General features: G+C 38.9%; 1 protein-coding gene across 1 annotated transcript in view; it reads left to right on the forward strand.

Annotated features, from left to right (window-relative positions):
• The first annotated feature begins 1,855 nt into the window (after positions 1 to 1,855).
• acvr1ba (activin A receptor type 1Ba) overlaps positions 1,856 to 18,641 on the forward strand; it is a 39,905-nt gene continuing 23,119 nt past the window's right edge. The window contains exon 1 of the mRNA XM_022676897.2: positions 1,856 to 2,091. Within this exon, the coding sequence (XP_022532618.2) occupies positions 1,998 to 2,091 (94 nt within the window). The 5' untranslated portion in view covers positions 1,856 to 1,997. The remainder of the gene's footprint in view (positions 2,092 to 18,641) is intronic.

The raw sequence follows: 18,641 nt of genomic DNA on the forward strand, positions 1-18,641 counted from the left end.
CCACCACACTGGATTTAAAATGGATTTAAAATGAGATTCAGCTCAAGTGTAGACTTTCAGGTTTAATTCAAGAGCACGAATGAATATCCTATTCGTCCTATCCTCAATTTGCACTTTAATTCTCCATAAACTGTGAACTTTAAGAACTTTACGCACTCATTCACTTTACCAGCCTTAAGCTATATACCATATACCATATTTGCACTACTGTTATATACTATTTATACTTTCATTCCATCGCAATCACCATCAATATTGCACTATTGTCTTACGTATGTTTATTGTGTCTTGTTGTATTGTACATATAGTGTCTCCCACTCTTTTATATTATATATCTATTTCTTTTTTTTTTACTTATATTTATATATCTATTTCTCCCCACACTACTGCACCTTGTTTTTGTCTCATGTATGTCTATTTGTGTCCCTGCTGTATTGTACTCATAGTGTCTCCCATTCTCTTTTATTATATCTATTTTCTGTACTTGCTGTAAAATTGGGAAGGAGAGTAACGTAATTTCAATTCTCTGTATGTCCTGTACATATGCAGTATTGACAATAAAACTACTTGACTTGACTTGACTTAAAAGTTCAGGAAATGCAACCATCAACCTGACTGAGCTGAATTTCACTTGCTTAAGACAAAACTAAAGCTAGAAAGACCCAAAGGTCAGCAACTGCTGAAGATAACTACAGTAAAGTCCTGGCAAAACATCATTAAGGAGGGAACCCAGTGTTTGGTGATATCCATTGGTTAGAGACTTCAAAAAGTATTCAAAATGAACATTTTATTTATATTACTTTTGAGTCCTTGAAATACTGTTAATCTTAAACGCTTCATAAACACAATCTTAAATAATTGGACTTTGGATGCCACCACATTGGATTTAAAATGAAACAAATGAAATACAATTAAAGTGTAGACTTTCAGGTTTAATTCAAGGTGCTGAACAAAAATATCCTATGAAGCGTTTTTCTACAAAAACTGCTCATTTTAGCAGCTCAAAAGTAATTTTTAAGTTTTAATACTTTGTTCAGAATCCTTTGTAGATAATGCCTGGCTGAATTCTGGACCATGGACATCACCAAACACTGTGATGTCTAATACTCGTTTATGATGCTTTTCCAGGCCTTTACTGCACCTAAACTTCACACATTTGGAAGTCTCAGCATTTGATAGAATCTGTGTGCAAGACTCCTTAGTAGCTACATTGAGAATTGAATAGTCTTATCTGAGTCTGAACAACCAAAAAAGCAGTTTCTCTTGGTGTTCTCTTGGTAAACAGATGAATACTACAACAAACATTTAGAAGCTGCACCATCATTTGAAGAATGGATCAGAGAATTTGCTAATGTGCTCCATTTGGAACAGCTTTGATACACTACTAAAATATGGCAACCAGTTCTGCACCTTAACTGTTTTCCACCTTTTTTCCAGTTCTGTGTAACCCTATCCAGAAATGCAATTTTCAGTGTTGAGTTTACTGCCATTGTACGCAAGGAATGTTGCTGTGTATGTATCAGTTTTTTGGTACTTGTATATTTTTCTTTGTATGTGTATCACAACATGTGCTTAATTTCAACACGTGCTGTCTTTGTCTTTGTATTTGAAAAAAAATGTTTCTGAAAAAAAATATATAGATATAAATATATAAATATGAAAAATGTCAGTAATCCCTGAGCTTTATAAGTACATGAGTAGAGTGCGTGCAACTAGTCACTACTCACCCCCAGTGTAATGTACAGGCTGGGCTCACTAATCCCCCTCTAATACCCCCTCACTAGTGAGTGCTTAGTGAGATGTGGCCACAACAAAGGAGCCGAGGCGTGGAGCCCTTCCCCTTTAACACCGCACACACACACACACTCACACACACACTCGCGCGCTCGCTCTCTCTCTCACACACACACACACACACCTTTAACAGGCTGTCGGACTATGGCGTGTGCTCCCGTTCAGCTCGGCTCTGTTGTCAACATCTCCCCACAGATGCATTAATGCGGAGCGATGGGAATCTCGCAGTCATGGCTCTGGCACGAAGCGTCGTCTCCTGGTTGCTGGTGGTGGCGGGATTAATCGCACTGGGCGATGGTGAGTAGCGCGTTTAGCCGCCGTTCATGCACACACGCTTTCGCTCCGTCTGTATTTACGCGGTCGGAGTTGGCTTCTGTATCGAATTCTCCAGTCCACCTTAAATGCCCTCTCTGCTCCATTCACACCGCTTTAGGGCCGGAGCGCTTCTAGTGCAAATTGCGGTAGAATTTAAGGTGGAACGGAGAATTCGAATGAGACGCCGACTCGCTCGCTGGCTGTTTATTTATTAAGTAGCGAATAGTGAATGTAGTGAATCTCGTGCACAGCGTCAGTAGCGTGTCCGCTGGCGGCGAAGAGGCTACCCGAGCCCAGCCGCCATGGCGCTAAGCCCGCTCACTAATGTTACAGTATTTTAGCGTATTTTTAAACTTCAATATGTCAATTTCCCGTCGTGTTCGTTTGCCCTATTTTTGCGGTACAACGTTTCCGGTTGGAAATGTGTTTGGTGGGAATGTGCCAGCAGCCAGGCTCCCGGTCTCTGTGGTCACTGTGGCCAAAGCAACTCACACACAAACAAAAACCAAAGATTAGCTAAATATTATCTCCTGTAAACCCTGCTGATTAAAAACATGAGAAAAGGAGGTTGGTTATAAACTGCTGCACCAGCACAGGGTAACCTTATGTTTAAGACTCACAGTTTGTCTCATAGTGTCACAGTTTAACTGGATCATGGTTAACAAGCATGGTCTACCTAAACAAAGCTGGGTAACTAGTATGAACAAGCTTGGTCATGACTAGCAAGATCAATTTGGTGGACCATTTTATCCATTTTAGATGATTTTGACCAGCATAGGGTATGTTTGAGTTCAATGGTTTACAAGCATGGTCTACCTGAACCATGCTTAAAAAAACAATGTAAACCTCTTCACCAGCAGCATAGGGTGTGTTTGAAACTCTTAGACTCAAACTTGAGATTCCTAGATTAATAGTTCAGCTGGATTATGGCCAACCTAAACAAAGCTGGGTAACCAGAATGATCAAGCTTGGTCATGACTAGCAATACCAATTTAAGGGTTCGCCTTAGTCGGTTTTGACCAGCATGGAGTATGTTTGAAATTGAGTTTGACCATTTTTGGGGTACTTTCGGTTGAGTTTGATTACAAGCATGGTATATCTACAGTCAGATAACAAGTATAACCAAACTTAACAATGCTGAACAACCAGAATGGATAGCTAGCAATATCAACTTGATGGTTCAGTTTAGTTGATTTTGACCAGCATAGAGTATGTTTCAGTTTGGGTTTGATGGTTTACAATCATGAGAAACCTAATCAAACTAATGCTTTGCCATGCAGAACAACAACCCAGACTAGAAAGATCAGTTGGGGGCCCGCTAAGATGATGTTGACCAGCATATATGGTGTTTTTGGAGACTTTGATAGTTTAGCTGGATTACACACATGGTCACACTCATCAAAGCTGGAAAAAAAAAGTAAAACCAAGCTTGACCATGCTGAAAAAACAATGTGAGGAAGCAGCAATATCAATTTGGTGAAGCGACTTGGATGATGTTGACCAGCATATAGAGTATGCTATATATATATATATATATATATATATATATGTGTGTGTTTTTTGAGTACGATTACAAAAAAGGTCAACCTAAACAAAGCAGGATAATCATCATAACCAAGCTTGACCATTCAGAACAATAAGCATGACCAGTAAAACCAATATGGTTGGCCAGCTTGAATGACATTGACCCTCTACCTAAACAAAACCGGATAACTAGTATAACCAGCATGACTATCTAGCAATATCAGCTTGGTTGACCAGCTTAGATGGTCTTGACCAGCATAGAGTATGTTTGAGTTTGGGTTTGATGGTTTAGATGGTTTACAAGCATTAAACACCCACCCTTCTTGTCAACAGCTGGCTAATCAGATATCTTACCAGCATGTGTTTTGTTTTTGCCTGAATCACCAGCTTTTTAACCACCTTGACCACCAATGACTCAGTATACACCACAAGCAACCAGCTACCAACAAAAGTTGCTATAGAACTAGATTTTTTTTTAACAGGGTAATTCAGCTCCAGAACACTCTCCATGCCTGCATTATTATGGTACACGTATGTAGCTAAAACAACCTATAATAGATGGTCTGGTCACTATTTGTGGTAAAGTTAGCCACCTTGTCCGGACCACAGAGTAAACCCACTTTAGATTATTAGGCTAAATATAAGGTAAATGTTGTTTTTGTGGTCTGGCTCTCACAGTGACCAGGCAGCTTGTTTTCTGAGCTGCATTTATCTTCCATTTATCTTCCTTCTACTCCAGCAGTCCTCTGTCTCTTTGATTAGCTGAATGGGGTGTCCCAGATAACATGCCCATGTGGGGCCGGTGTGAGGAGCCCTACTGGGTCTTAGCAAAAACACATGAACAAACCCACTCAGATCCAGTGCCCACCTGAAAACCACCTAACTATCCATCATTAAAATCATAAGAGCCTCACAATTGAGATTGTTATATGGGATGTTGCATTGGGTTAGAGGTGAGACCTGATAAAATATACAGTATATCTCCAGGTGGTTTGGGGACCTCAGTTGTACCCTAGAGAAATTAAGGGTTTCTTATTGTTGAGTCACTGTTTTTAATCCCTGTTTTCATGCGTTTCAATGCATGTTCTTCTCCACCAGTCTTACACATTGCCTTTGGATAACTTTATGCATCTCCTGGTGCAAAGATTCAAGCAGTTCAGCTTGGTTAGATGGCTTGTGATCATCTGTCTTCCTCTTGATTGTATTCCAGAGATTTTCAATTTGGTAAAATCAAAGATTTTTTTACACCACGAGCAGTTGATTTTACACTGTTTATCAATATCTTAATTAAATTCTATCAACCAAAAATAAGTAATATATTGAGATTAAGAAATATTACTTTTTTTCCATAGTTAGGTAGATATGCTGAACTAGTTTTCAGTTATATTGTTCATATGTAACCAAAATAAGTAAGCAATCTTTATTTATAAAGCACTTTTCCAGAGCAGCTTACAAAGTGCTTTACAGACAAAAAATAAAAATATATATTTACGAAAATAAATAAAATCATAAAAAGCACAGATGCATTAATGCAACAAACTGTCAAAATAATGATGCTCATAATGCTTATCAACTACAAAAAGCAAGCAAGCAAGAGAATAAAAAAGTAAGTATTTAAATGTTTCTTAGAGATGAGACATGATCCATTGTTGAGAGTCGCAACAAGTGGGTCATGATTTTACCCTGCTCAGCTGTATATAAACCACAATGCACTATGCTCCCATCAGTTTAGCAGCTAGTTTAAGCTCCTCACCCATGCTAAAATGTGCTATGTGTAAAATAAGGCCACAGAGTTCATTGACAGTTGAGACGCCTCCACAGAATGGCATGTTGTGTTGAGTACAGTGTCTCCTGCATGCTCAGCCCTGCTATCTGTCTGCACGCGCGTTTACAATACAAGCAACAGCATCCAGGAGTGTGTTAATGGCCCTGGGCTTAAGTTGCCCTCATGCTAACATATGCATCATCATATTCATATTCCTGTCCTGAGGGGGTATAAAACATTCATGGCCACGGCTTCATTTCATGATGGTGGGTCCAGTATGGTGCTGCATATATAGAGTTGCAGTGAATAGAAAGCTGGCTGCCCTTGAGATGTAACCTTGGACGTTCTTTCACACTGGGCCTATCACTATAACTGTTTTTTGGGGGTGCGATGTATTGTTCCAGAAATATTTGCACTAATTAATATTAATAATTTTCTTTTTTTAAATGATTTGCAAATTGTTTGACGAGAAAAGCATTATAATGCATTTACACTTTTTTTTTAAAGGTACACAATAATAGAAATAACTTGTGATAGACAAACAGACTATAATATAAATTACAACTGTAATAATAGTTTAGGAGCTATACTTTTTCTTCACCTACTGCAGACTGATCTAAGTTCAGGTCCATATAGGCCTGTCACAATGATTATGCTTTATCGGTTTATCGTACATAACCTCTAACTTTTGCCAAAGTCAATATTGTCCACTGTGTTTACTAAGTAAGGAAAGCCCATTAGCTGGAATAAGCCAATATGTTGAATTTGTTTAAAACCAAAAAAGTGTTTTTATTTTATTTATTTAGGATATTTGTGCGTTTTTAAATTCTTGAATTCCAATTCTAAGTATTACTAACAATTAAAAATTCATTGCTCTTTAAAAAATAATGTGTAATTGCATTTTAAAACCCTAAATTTCGCTAGATGTCATTTATCTTACATGTCATGATGTTAATAATGCAATCTGTGTATCAATAATTAGGGAAAAAAAAGAATTGGTAAATATTTCCGTTAATCTGATATTGATGATTGTCAAGCAAAATAATGAAAGTGGGAATGTTTATTTTTATCAAGCAGCAAAAAAGCTTTTAAAAATAAAGATTAATTGCATTTTTATGCTATTTTTTCATATCATCACTTGTAGGTCTGGACGATATTTAAAAATATATATCTTGTGTTTTAAAAAAATACTGTTTTTTTTTTTTTTTGCTCAAAATTTGCTAGTTGTCATTTATCTAACATGTCATGATGTTAATGATGAAATTTGTGTATCAAAAATTTAACAAGAATTTATTATAATTGGTTAAATATAATTGTTAATCTGGTAGATTGGCATACAAAATAAAACAGTGGAAATGTTTTTTTTTATTATTTGTATCAAGCAGCAAATAATATTTTTAAACATTGCCCAAAACAATGCACCTTCTGTAATATCAAAGCTGATATTATATTTGTGTAGCCATAATCCGTGGTATAAATTCTTCATAAAAGCTTAAAATGGCTGAAATTTTGTTTATTGCCGTTTAAGTGGAGATATGTTGCTTAAGAGATTTAGTTTTTGTAAAAGGCCCAGGTCCATATATTGCACGATAACTTGATAATGTAATTTGCTGTGAACATGTGCTAGCAGTTAGTTTTTTCTTTATAGTTATATAGTTATTTATAATGTTCAGACCTATCTTGAACTCTTGAATTTAATAAAACATAAAACAAAAACCCTTTTTTTATTTTTATTTTTTTATCATACAACACCTCAGCACAGTTGAGCCACTGGATATTGAAGATATGAAGGTCATCAAAAACTGGCATACTTTCCACTAGAATAAATTTTTGCCTCTGTATATATTCTCTTTTTTAAGATGAAATAAGTTGTTTTGGAGGAATTACAGCAGTGATGTGCTTACTGAGTAGTAAAACAGTGCTGCCTATGTCTGTAAACAGGCTGAGTTTTGTTGCTGGTAAAACAGCCAGCCTGTGCACTCGCAGTGGGAGGCGGCTGCAGAGCGTTCACTCTGCGAACCCAGACAGAAGTCAGAGTTGAAGTCTGGCCTTTTGTGATGGAAATGTAGGCAATGAGCCCCATTCAGCAGCCTGTCAAAGGAGTCTGCCTCTCTTTTGTGTAGCCCAGCTAATGTTGATTACATTCACTGCATACATAAACATGGCTGACGTATGGTGGGGCAGCGTGGCCTGATCTCGGGCTTTGTTGAGCTCGGAAGTGAGGCGTTCTCTCTGAAGGCCGTGTCTGACTGGAGTTATTAGATGCATTTGTTAATCTGGGAGTGTTTTAGAACGTTTAAAGCCTGTCTGGTCGAGGATCTGAGCTTTTAAGCAATCTTTTAATTTTTTATTTAATTTAATTTTTTTATTGCTAAATCAGTTCCTGTCATTCTCAGCTTGCAGTAAGAATTATTGGTATTGTTTTTTAATGGATGACTCATCTGATTTCCAAGAAACTTTACTTCTCCCAGTCCATACAAGGCCAACATGCTCAGCAGTCTGTCTCAGGCTTTGGTGCGAGCATTAACGGTAAAGGTAGCAGTAAAGGCGAAGGCCACAGGCCCACCTGTAGCCATGTGAGGGGGTTGGTGAATGAGCACTTCTGTATAGGGGCCTCTGAACTGCTGGTAGTGCTGGCTCATAGATCATCTGTGTTAGTGGTGAATTAAGAACCAATGTTTTAATATATATTTTTAATATAATCTTTAGTATGGGCACAACAGATTAGGCTCACAATTCCTGTTGTTTCTGTTTTGAAAAAATATAAAGGCTTCTAAACTTAAGTTTTCTTGTGCAACAAAAAAAAACAGAACAATGTTTAAGCAGAGTCTGACTCTAAGAAAGACCGATATGGCCCTAAAATAATATCACGATATTTCATGGTATTTTCGCGATAGCGATACTTTTGGTGATATGACAAACTACTGAATTTAAAAAAGGATTTCAAGAATACTCTACTGCAACAAAATGAAAATTAAATTGTATTATTGCATTCGATATTATATGGCACACCCCTAACTGAGAAATAAAAAAAAATACAAGAATTTTATCAGACTTAAAAACAGAAGTCGATGATCCAGAATATCATGATACTAATAATGCACTAATAATGTACTGTTATTCTGCATTGTAACTATCACAGGACTATTCTCTACAGTACTACACGACATCTGTGTTACTGAAGATTATAAAAAAAAACTAAATATGCAAATACCAAGAACTATGGAATTAGACCACCAATACACTTCACCACAGGTTTATTTATCTATTCATTTGAATAGTGCCACCACATCAAGCATTGATTTTACGGGCAAGTCTTTCAATAAAAATATAGAATTTTTGACGCCACTTATCAATACAATCGAAGCTATACAACATATCACAACATCGATATATTGTCACACCCCTAGTGAACATAGCCTTAGACTTCAAAGTTAGGTGCATTATGAGTAGTGGCCATGTTGTTGATATACCAAAATATTAAAAAAAATCAACCATCAAAACATAAATTCCATAATATTCAGGTCAGTTTGATCCAGTTTGGCCCCAGGGTAGTTTGTCTACTCTGCTTTTTTTTTTCTTTTTTTTTTAGCGTAAAACAGAACATACAAAAAGAATCTATTATTATTTATAATAGCTGTAAATTATTTTTTTTTATTATGAATTGAATATGTAAAGAAAAAATCAATACTCTGACTCTTTGGCAGCATTAATGTACAATAACCTGTTGCTGTGTAATTATATAATTTGCTGGATGTTTTCTGATTGAACTGACATGCTGGTGTGGTGTCCCATGAAAGGTAAAAAGTGCTGCACTGAGGTTTTAGTGTTTTTTTTTCTGCTGGATCTCCTGCATTAAATATGAAGGTGATATCTGCCAGAGTTGCTTGTCTAATCTCATGGACAGTTCTAGCTGGAAACAATCATTAATAATGTGTTCTATAACATATTCCAGGTGCATATCCAATAATAAATTACGTTTCCTGTCTGTTCAGTGTTGCTGTAATTTAGTACTCTAAAAGCGTGGGTTCATTACTTTATTAATGCAGACTCTAAAATCTCCCCTGCTGTGATGTGTTTGGAATACTGCGCTCTAGTCTTTTATCAGTAACACCCAGCACTGGATGCCACAGTGAAGGGGTTTGCACAGCTGCTGTGTTTTTGTCCCGGGCTGAGGGGTGAAGGTGCCCGCAGCGACAGCGTCCCCCTGCTGAAACCCAAGAAGCCCAGGCTACAGAGTGACTGCGCATGCCGCCTGCGCAGATCTGGACTGGTCTGGAATGCCTCTCGGTTTTCTCAGCGATTACAGCAGAACAGCATAATCAGGCTGATGGGCCTGAAACCGGCCTGTCATGAGGGCTGCAGGGCTGCGGGGCTGACACGGCCCTGTGACGCTTCTCACGGTTCAGTGTGAGAAAACAGCATCAATGTGAGACCAGAACAACGAGCCCGGCTAAGACAAACAGCCTTGAGGCAGGGAGCGTCTCTCTCTCACTCTCTCCCTTTCCGTGTGTCTCTGTCTCTCTTTCCATTTGTCTTTCTCTCTCTCTCTCTCTCTCTCTCTCTCTCTCTCTCCTCTATATTCTCCCTCTTTTTGCCTCTTTCTCATCTTCTCTTTTGCTGTCTCGTTTTGTGCTATCTTTCTTTGTGTCTGTGTCTCTACTTTTCTTCCTCCATGTCTTATTTTTGTCTTTCTTTCTTTCTTTCTTTCTTTCTTTCTTTCTGTTTCTATCTTTTTTCCTCTCTTTCCATTTAATTCATGTTTATTTGTCTCACTGTCCTTTTCTATGGGTGGCTCTCTCTTTCCATGGCTCTCTCTTCCTGTGGGTGTCTCTCTCTTCCTGTGGGTGTCTCTCTCTTCCTGTGGGTGTCTCTCTCTTCCTGTGGGTGTCTCTCTCTTCCTGTGGGTGTCTCTCTCTTCCTGTGGGTGTCTCTCTCTTTCTGTGGGTGTCTCTCTCTTCCTGTGGGTGTCTCTCTCTTTCCGTGGATGTCTCTCTCTTTCTGTGGATGTCTCTCTCTTTCTGTGGATGTCTCTCTCTTTCCGTGGATGTCTCTCTCTTTCCGTGGATGTCTCTCTCTTTCCGTGGATGTCTCTCTCTTTCCGTGGATGTCTCTCTGTCTTTGGGTGTCTGTTTCTGTGGGTGTCTCTTTCTGTGGGTGTCTCTCTCTTTCTGTGGGTGTGGGTCTCTTTCTCTATGTCTCTCTTTCCGTACGTCTCTCTTTCTGTCTCTGTTTTTGTGTGTTCCTCATTTTGGATAATGATACTGAAATTGCGCATGTTGGCCAATACTGACCCGATTCTGACCTGATACTGACCCCAGTTTTAAAAGTACTGTGTCCACTACTCAATCACCCCCACCAACCCCACCCCACAGCAGAAAGACACAAACACACACAGAGCATCACACCCCAGTGTGAGTGTGTGACTGACTAACACTAGATTTCTTACACAGTCGGGTCACATTCGTTCTTTTTCCCCTGTGATATCCTATCCTGTGTTTTCTGCTGATATCAGCTGATCTCTGGAACGGTGTCTGCGCCATCTCCTCTAAAAACAGTAAAGCCTGATTTAAAAAAAAAAAAAGCGTCTGTGGATGGTAGATATGCTGACAGCTTGTCTGACGGTGTGATCAGTGCAGTGTTCAGTATGATCAGGAGGCTAAACTGTATTTTATGCGATCGCCGTGGGCTGCGGAGTACGACATCAGAAGGCTGCACACTTGAGGCCTTGAGTTTATAGTGTAATTAAGGCATCAAGGTAAAGTCAGTGAATGAGTTTGAGCAGCGGAGCTCTGCAGCTCTTCAGAGGGAAGTTATGGAAATGAAAGTGGGAGCGTATTAAGCTGCGGTGTAACCTGCAGGTCTGTGCTTGTTCAGGAGTTGAAATACAGGGAGTCCTTCTGACTGATCTACTAAAGCAGCAATCCCTGTAGTGTTCCTGAGTTGGGAGAGCACTAAATAATATACAGTAATTGAAGGTTTTCATGTATTTGCTCGATGGTGCCTGAGGTTTTAAAATATTCATTCAGAAAAACAGTCTGGTCTGGTAGGTTTGTTGCATGTATATATTTTTCCTTTTCTTTCTTTTTTTTTTACATAATATTTCAGAAATACCTCAATGCAATAGATTTACATCAGTCTGCATTAAAAGTACTCTTTCATGTATACTCTGTGCAGTTACACATTCTCACCAGGGAGGTCACTAAATCCCCAATTTCTTAAATGAACAGACTGTTGCTTTAATAAAGCCACATTCTCACATGCACAGTAACCCCGAACTCAAACCCAAACTCAAATGTTCAAATAATGTGTATTAAGCATTAACTGCCCCTTATCCTCATCTTATTGTCTAGTACGAAATCCCAGTAGTATCAATGTCAGCCAGTGTGTGAAAAGAGCAGGTAATTTTCCGGAGATTTCACAGCGGGTCATGCCGTGCCTCCTGCAACCGCTACATTGGCGCCACTCTAGTCTAAACCATGCAGAACATTTCCTGTAGTGAGAGCATGTCTGACACAGAACATCTCCATCTGCATGTGTGAAAGATCTGCTCTGGATAATGCTTGTACTGTTCTGATAAGTATTCTAAAAAAAATAGGCAGAAAGTTCACTTTCTGTGATTCCTGGGCCAAGAAGACCTGCTAATTTCCTTAGATTTAGTCTGAAATGGTGTAGAACACATTGATTTCAATGGACTCTCAATACTGCTATGGAACATTAGCCACAGCATCGTTATATTATTCTGGGCAGGTCTTCAGGTTCTTCTTCTATCCAAAGCTTATTACTGTTCCAGAAATCCTGAGCTGTATCCAAAACTGTGCCCTGTGTGCACTATTTAGGGAATCCACCAACCGTAGTGCCTCAAATCCCACAAATTTGCCCTAAAATACAATGCACAAAGGATGTGCCCTATCAGATTTGTAATTCATCACATAGTTTGGTTTGAAGAGTCACGCTCAGCCTCTCAGAGGAAGACACAAACGCTCTGTATGTGTGAAAGGGCAGATCTGAATAATGCCCGGATGTTTTTCTGAATTTAGTGTTTCACACACCACAATATCTAAATGCATTTAATTTCTCATGATTCCTCAGTGCAGCTATCTTGTGCTAGAAGAATGCCATGAATGGTAAATGATTGTTAGCGACCAAGAAATCCTGCGAATTTTATTAGTTTCAGTCTAAAATTGATGAACACCTTCATTTTCATGGACTCTCTTGGAAGATCAGCCATTGCATCTTTAGATTAATCACATTTAAGGCCCTGTCCCATTTTACCTTTTGCCCCTAACGGTTTTCTCAACCCTCAATTTTGTAATAGGTCAATTGGTACTTTTGGCAGTGGGCAGTGTGCCAAATCCTGCTGGAAAATAAAATAATTATAAAAGTTGTCAGCAGAGGGAAGAAGCATGAAGTGCTGTAAGATTTTGTGGGAAAACAAAACTGAACTGACTTTAGACTTGATAATAAAACACAGTGGATCAACACCAGCAGATGACATGTCTCTCCAAACCATCACTGATCATCAGTAAATTTTACATTTCATTTGGAAATTAAAGGATCAGTGTCTGGAGCTCTGATTGAGGTCTAGTGTAAAGTTTCTGCAATCAGTGATGGTTTGGAAAGTCATCTGCTGGTGTTGATCCACTGTGTTTTATTATCAAGTCTAAAGTCAGTGCAGTTTTGTTTTCCCACAAAATCTTACAGCACTTCATGCTTCCCTCTGCTGATGACAACTTTTATAGAGATGCAGATTTCATTTTCCAGCAGGACTTGGCAGACTGCCCACACTGGCAAAAGTACCAATTAGTGTTATACAATATTTTAGATTTCTGAGACACTGATTTTTGGGTTTTCATTAGCTGTAAGCCAAAATAATCAACAATAAAATAAAGAAAAGCTTGAAATAGATCACTGCGTGTTTAGTACATCTATATAATGAATTTCACATTTTGAACTGAATTACTGAAATAGAGTAACTTTTCAATGATACTCTATTTTTTTGAGATGCACTAGTATAGTGCAGTATTTTTCAGTACACTGTAACATTCCCACATTGCTCCTTAAATTCAATATAGAGGAAAAAATAGCACACACGATCGATGACATGGTTTGATTTGAATGTTCACGCTTTTCACACACTCTTCTGTTTCCTATAATATTGTATTCAGTATGTACTTTTCTGTTTTGGTTGTTTAGTATTGCAAAGGGTCAGTATTGCTGTAACAGGTAAAATAATACAGTGTATGTTGATGTACATTGTATTTAACTGCCAGGTATGGATACTGGTATCAGTACCACCATTCTAGACATTATATTGCTCAGCTTTAGTGCGCATCTGTTGTTCTGTTGGGGGGGAGGAGGTTGAGTTCATGGTCCCAGCAGTCTCTGATCTGTCCGTCCATCTCTAATGACCTTGCTAATGACCTGAGTGGCCATCAGGGCATCAGGCAGTGCGGCTAATTGTGCTTTCAGACAGGCTGGCCTTTGCTTGACCTGACTCACTCCTGCTGTTTGGAAGTTCTCCATGTTGTGGCTTGTTTATTTACATTTAACATTAATTTGCTCTAATGACATAATAGCCGGACTGTTTTGTCTTAGTAGGTCCTAATATTATAAGCATCTCTATTGCACTCTCAAGTGGAGCCAGCAGCCCTGCCAAACCCTGCCAGCAGAGCATTGATTTATTTGCATAAAATGAGAAATGGCTGAAATAACAAAATAAAAAGATGCAGAGCTTTCAGACCTTAAATAGTGCAAAGAAAACCAGTTCATATTCTTAAAGTTTTAAGAGTTCAGAAATCAATATTTTATTGTCAATTTTTTTATTACAGTTTTCATACATCTTGGCATCATGTTCTCCTCCACCAGTCTTACACACTGCTTTTGGATAACTTTATGCCTTTACTCCTGGTTCAAAAAATCAAGCAGTTCAGTTTGGTTTGATGGCTTGTGATCATCCATCTTCCTCTTGATTATATTCCAGAGTTTTTTAATTTGGTAAAATCAAATAAACTCATCAGTATTTTTTTCCCCAGAGCTGTATATTGAAAAATAACTCCATATTGATTTGTCCGAATTTTTTTTTTATTCTCAATATCAAACATCTTTAAGTGGAACTAAAATTTTTTGTTTTTTTTTTTTTTTGTTTTTTAATGATGGTGCTCTATATTTAGTGCTTTTGGGATGAGTTGTGGAATTAAGGAATGAGGTGGACTGGTGATCATCAAACACTATATAACTGCAATCAAATCCTCACAGCGATGCTTTAGAATATATTAGAAGTCTTTCTCTAGACTGTAGAAACAGTACATTTAAAAACTGTATTGTTCCAATACAGTTTTTATATAGTTATTAAATTAATTTCTTTTTAAGCACTTAGTGCTGATATACATTTCTGAGTATATTTTGAGTATCATTATATAATTTCTCGCACGAGCAATACAGTATTGTCATATTACCCACCTTTACTCCGACTCCTGTTAATCCTATGTTATATTGGTTCTGTCCTGTGTTACATTAGATGTGTTGTCTATGTTTGGAGTTATGTAAATGTATGTGTGTAAGTGTATGTGTGTTGGGTTAAGGGTGTTTAAGGCCATGGCTCTCAGGAAGTGCGTTCAGAAAGCTATTAGATGGACAGCGACTCGAGTTTCTTTAGGGAGAAAGAGATTTCTGCTTTTGGACCAGACAAGTAATTTGACCATGAGAGAGCAGAAAAGATGCCCCTCCTTCCCCCGCATTGATTTTGTGTGTGTGAGCAATAGGGAGTGTGTGTCTGGGAGTGTGTGTGTTTGTGTGTATGTACGCTTGTGTGTAAGTTTGTGTGTAGGAGGCTCACTCCGTGTGTGTGTGTGTGTGTGTGTATGTGTGTGTGTGTGTGTTCCGTCTGGTGGCGTCGGCATGTCTTAATCAGCTCCCTGTCTGGGGGCTCTATGGATCTCGTTTCAGCCGCTTTGCATCTTGGGTAACGGCACTCTCACAGTCCGCTTGCTCCCTCCGGCCCCTGGCATCCTGCTCTCTACGACACAGAGGAGGATGATGGACCTTAATTATACTGAGGAGATGGAGCGAGATAACGTCCACAAGGAACAGCAAGCGAGACCAAGCTCTCGCTTTAGCTTTAAATCGCCTTCACAAGAACCCTGTTTGTTTACTAGACTTATACTTAAAGGAACAGTCCACTGTTTTAAACCCTAAATCTGCTAGAAAAGAAAACGTCTGTTGGTCTTACTAACATAAAACCAAAAGAAAAAGAACATTAGGAGAGCATCTAACTGACATTGGGTATAGCAGTAAACTTGTAGCTTCTAGCTAACACCAGCCACAAAAGTGAATATTTTGCTAACATCAGCCAGAGGAGTGAACATCTAGTGAACGTCAGCCAGAAAAGGTAGCATCTAGCTAACGTCAGGTGGGAAATGGGCATGTAGACAAACAAACCTCAGTCAGAGGAGGGAGTGAGTAGCCATGTACTTTCTTATAATCTGTTTGGCGTTTAAAAAAATGTGTAAAAAAGAGTAAATAGATGATAGATGATAAGATTGGAAAACACTGTAATATTCCTGTAAGAAGGTTAGCGTTCCCGTTTTATCGCTTACTCGTGGAAGGAGGTGTGAGGAGGTTGGGAAATATTTGGCCAGAGCTGCGTTTAGTCACCGTACCAGTAATATGCAGCTGTTTATGCCAGATCCATTTGCGGTTTCATCATCACGCTAAACCCCAGTGTGACGAGCTGCTCTGAATCAGCCGAACTCGCTTTTCCTAAGGGCAGCAGTTTTATTCCCCCCTTTCCTTCCACTGCTGCCACTTCCTGTCTCAACAAGACTGGAATGATAGGAACTTCACACTGCCAGTGAGTTTCAGAGCCCGGCCTGCACTGAATTCCCCCTTTCGTACGGGTTAAGTCGAAGTCTAGACTGGGCTTTAATGACTGTCACAGCTGGTCCCTCGGCCAAAAAACCCCACTCGCAGCTGGGGGTGCGCTAGCCCACCCTGCCCCCAGTCCTGTTCCATATCTGCTCCTGCCCCCCACCCAACCCAACCCCACAGCTCCAAAATGGCCAGGGTTGACTGGGGTTGGGGGATGAGGGCGTCCAGTCCTTCTAAACAGCCCCTCTACACCCCCCACACACACCCTGGTCATGCTCTTTGTTCAGACACAGTCAGCCCAATCCCTCCTCATGTCTGCCTAATCTCCACACAAAGGGCCAGTGTAAGGCCACCAATTATGTGCGTACGAGAGCAGAGTTCACTGAGCCCAGACTGAGCACGCTCCTTCACACTGCTCTCAGAGACATGCACACCCACACACCACTTCAGGTACTCTTACACGACAACTTCATACAAGCACTAATTGTACTTTTAACTCTGCTGGTCAGCAGAGATGTATAATAAAGAAGTAGAACTACTCCACTACTGTACTTAAGCACTGAAATACTGTATCTGTATCTACTGAAGTATTATTATTGCTCCACTACTGCACTTAAGTACTAAATGCTGTATATGTATCTACTGGAGTATTCTTTTTACTTCACTACTGCACTTAAGTACTAAATACTGTATCTGTATCTACTGGAGTATTATTTTTACTTTATTACTGTACTTAAGTACTAAAATACTGTATCTGTATCTACTGGAGTATTATTTTTTTATTTTATTACTGTACTTAAGTACTAAAATGCTGTATCTGTATTTACTGATGAATTGTTTTTCTCTGACTTCCACTTTTACTTCACTACATATTTTCAATGACTTTAATACCTAATACATTGTTTATTTTAGGCATTGTTACATTATAATGTTAGGAATCATTCTAATCCCACATTATCACTAAGTATCACTGTGTTTAAGTCTGGAGCTTACATAACACTTCAACTTATCACTTTTTGATCATGCTTTTTTACTTTTACTAAAGTCTGGCTTTTAAGTAGAGATGCGCAGAATCTAATTTAGCAATCTGATACTTTTTTGTCATTACAGCAACTTGATGTGGCTGAGAATTATGCAAATATGCTAAGATTAATATTGTGATGTTTATTAGAGCATTCAACATTGTAAAATATAATATTGGTGTCAGGAATACAGCAAAAATTGGTGTTTGCATATATTTACTGCTCCTGGGCTTCCGCAACATCAGAAAGTCTCATCCATGCTTTGAGCAATCAATAAAGAACACAATTTCTGGACAAGCTAAAAGATTCAGAGTTGTCCCTGAACGTGGAAGAGACTTGTGGACAGATATGGAGTTAGGACTGCCTACCACCATGTTTTAGAGACAGCAACTACGTCTATGTCTGCAAGATGTTCTGAAAAGAACATAAGACAAGACCACCATGTACTCTATACTTGTGCTTGGCACATATGGGTCTTGATGTTCGCCTTTAACTCCTCCTACTGGCCGGGGAGCAGTTAGGGCTAAGGGCCTTGCTTAAGGGCCCAACGATGGTGGCCCATCAACTCCAGGTATCGAACTCTCAGCCTTGTCGCCCATTGCCTGGTGCTCTAACTCCTGAGCCACCACTGCCCCTACATCAGTTTTGTGCTCTTAGATATGAAGCTTTATCTTAAAGTGTGAGTGATTCGAGCCTCAGTTGTCTGAAACACAGTCAGTACTGTAGTGTTTAACCTGTAGGCTAAAAGCTGGATTATACATTCCACTGTAGAATGAGTGGTGACAGATAAAGAGGTGTGTACCTATAGAACCGATCCGCTGCATGCATCCACTAGATGTCCCTTTTTAAAATAAATATTGATTTAAACTGTAAAAAGAGGCAGGAAAAAGTGTAAAATGTGTACAGAATTTATTACAACTCTCTGTAAAGGATTTTCTCACAGAAAACTACGTTTCAGTGAGAGATGGGTGGACAGAGTGTTACAGCAGTGTAACAAATGAGCTTGACCTTCTGACACCACTGTGCGTGTCCCTGAGACGAGCACACACCCGCCCACCTCTGAGTTTAAAAGTTTCTGTTGTTGCAAAGCGAACATCACGCTGCCCTCAACCTGTAAAATCAGATGCTTTAACTCATTTGTGTATCTGCATTAGCATCAGTATAAGCATAAACGTAAATATTTATATTGTTTCATTATTAGAATTAGGGCTGGGAGGTTAGTCACATGAATTAATTGAGGTTTAAATGCAATTTTCACTGGGATAATGGAGATTGTATATATTTACATATAAAAGCAGCTAGAGGGAATCTTATTAGATAGATTTTTCTTATGTGGCAGTAATTTTCATATT

This window comes from Astyanax mexicanus, chromosome 13, assembly GCF_023375975.1.
Source record: "Astyanax mexicanus isolate ESR-SI-001 chromosome 13, AstMex3_surface, whole genome shotgun sequence".
Lineage (NCBI taxonomy): Eukaryota > Metazoa > Chordata > Actinopteri > Characiformes > Acestrorhamphidae > Astyanax > Astyanax mexicanus.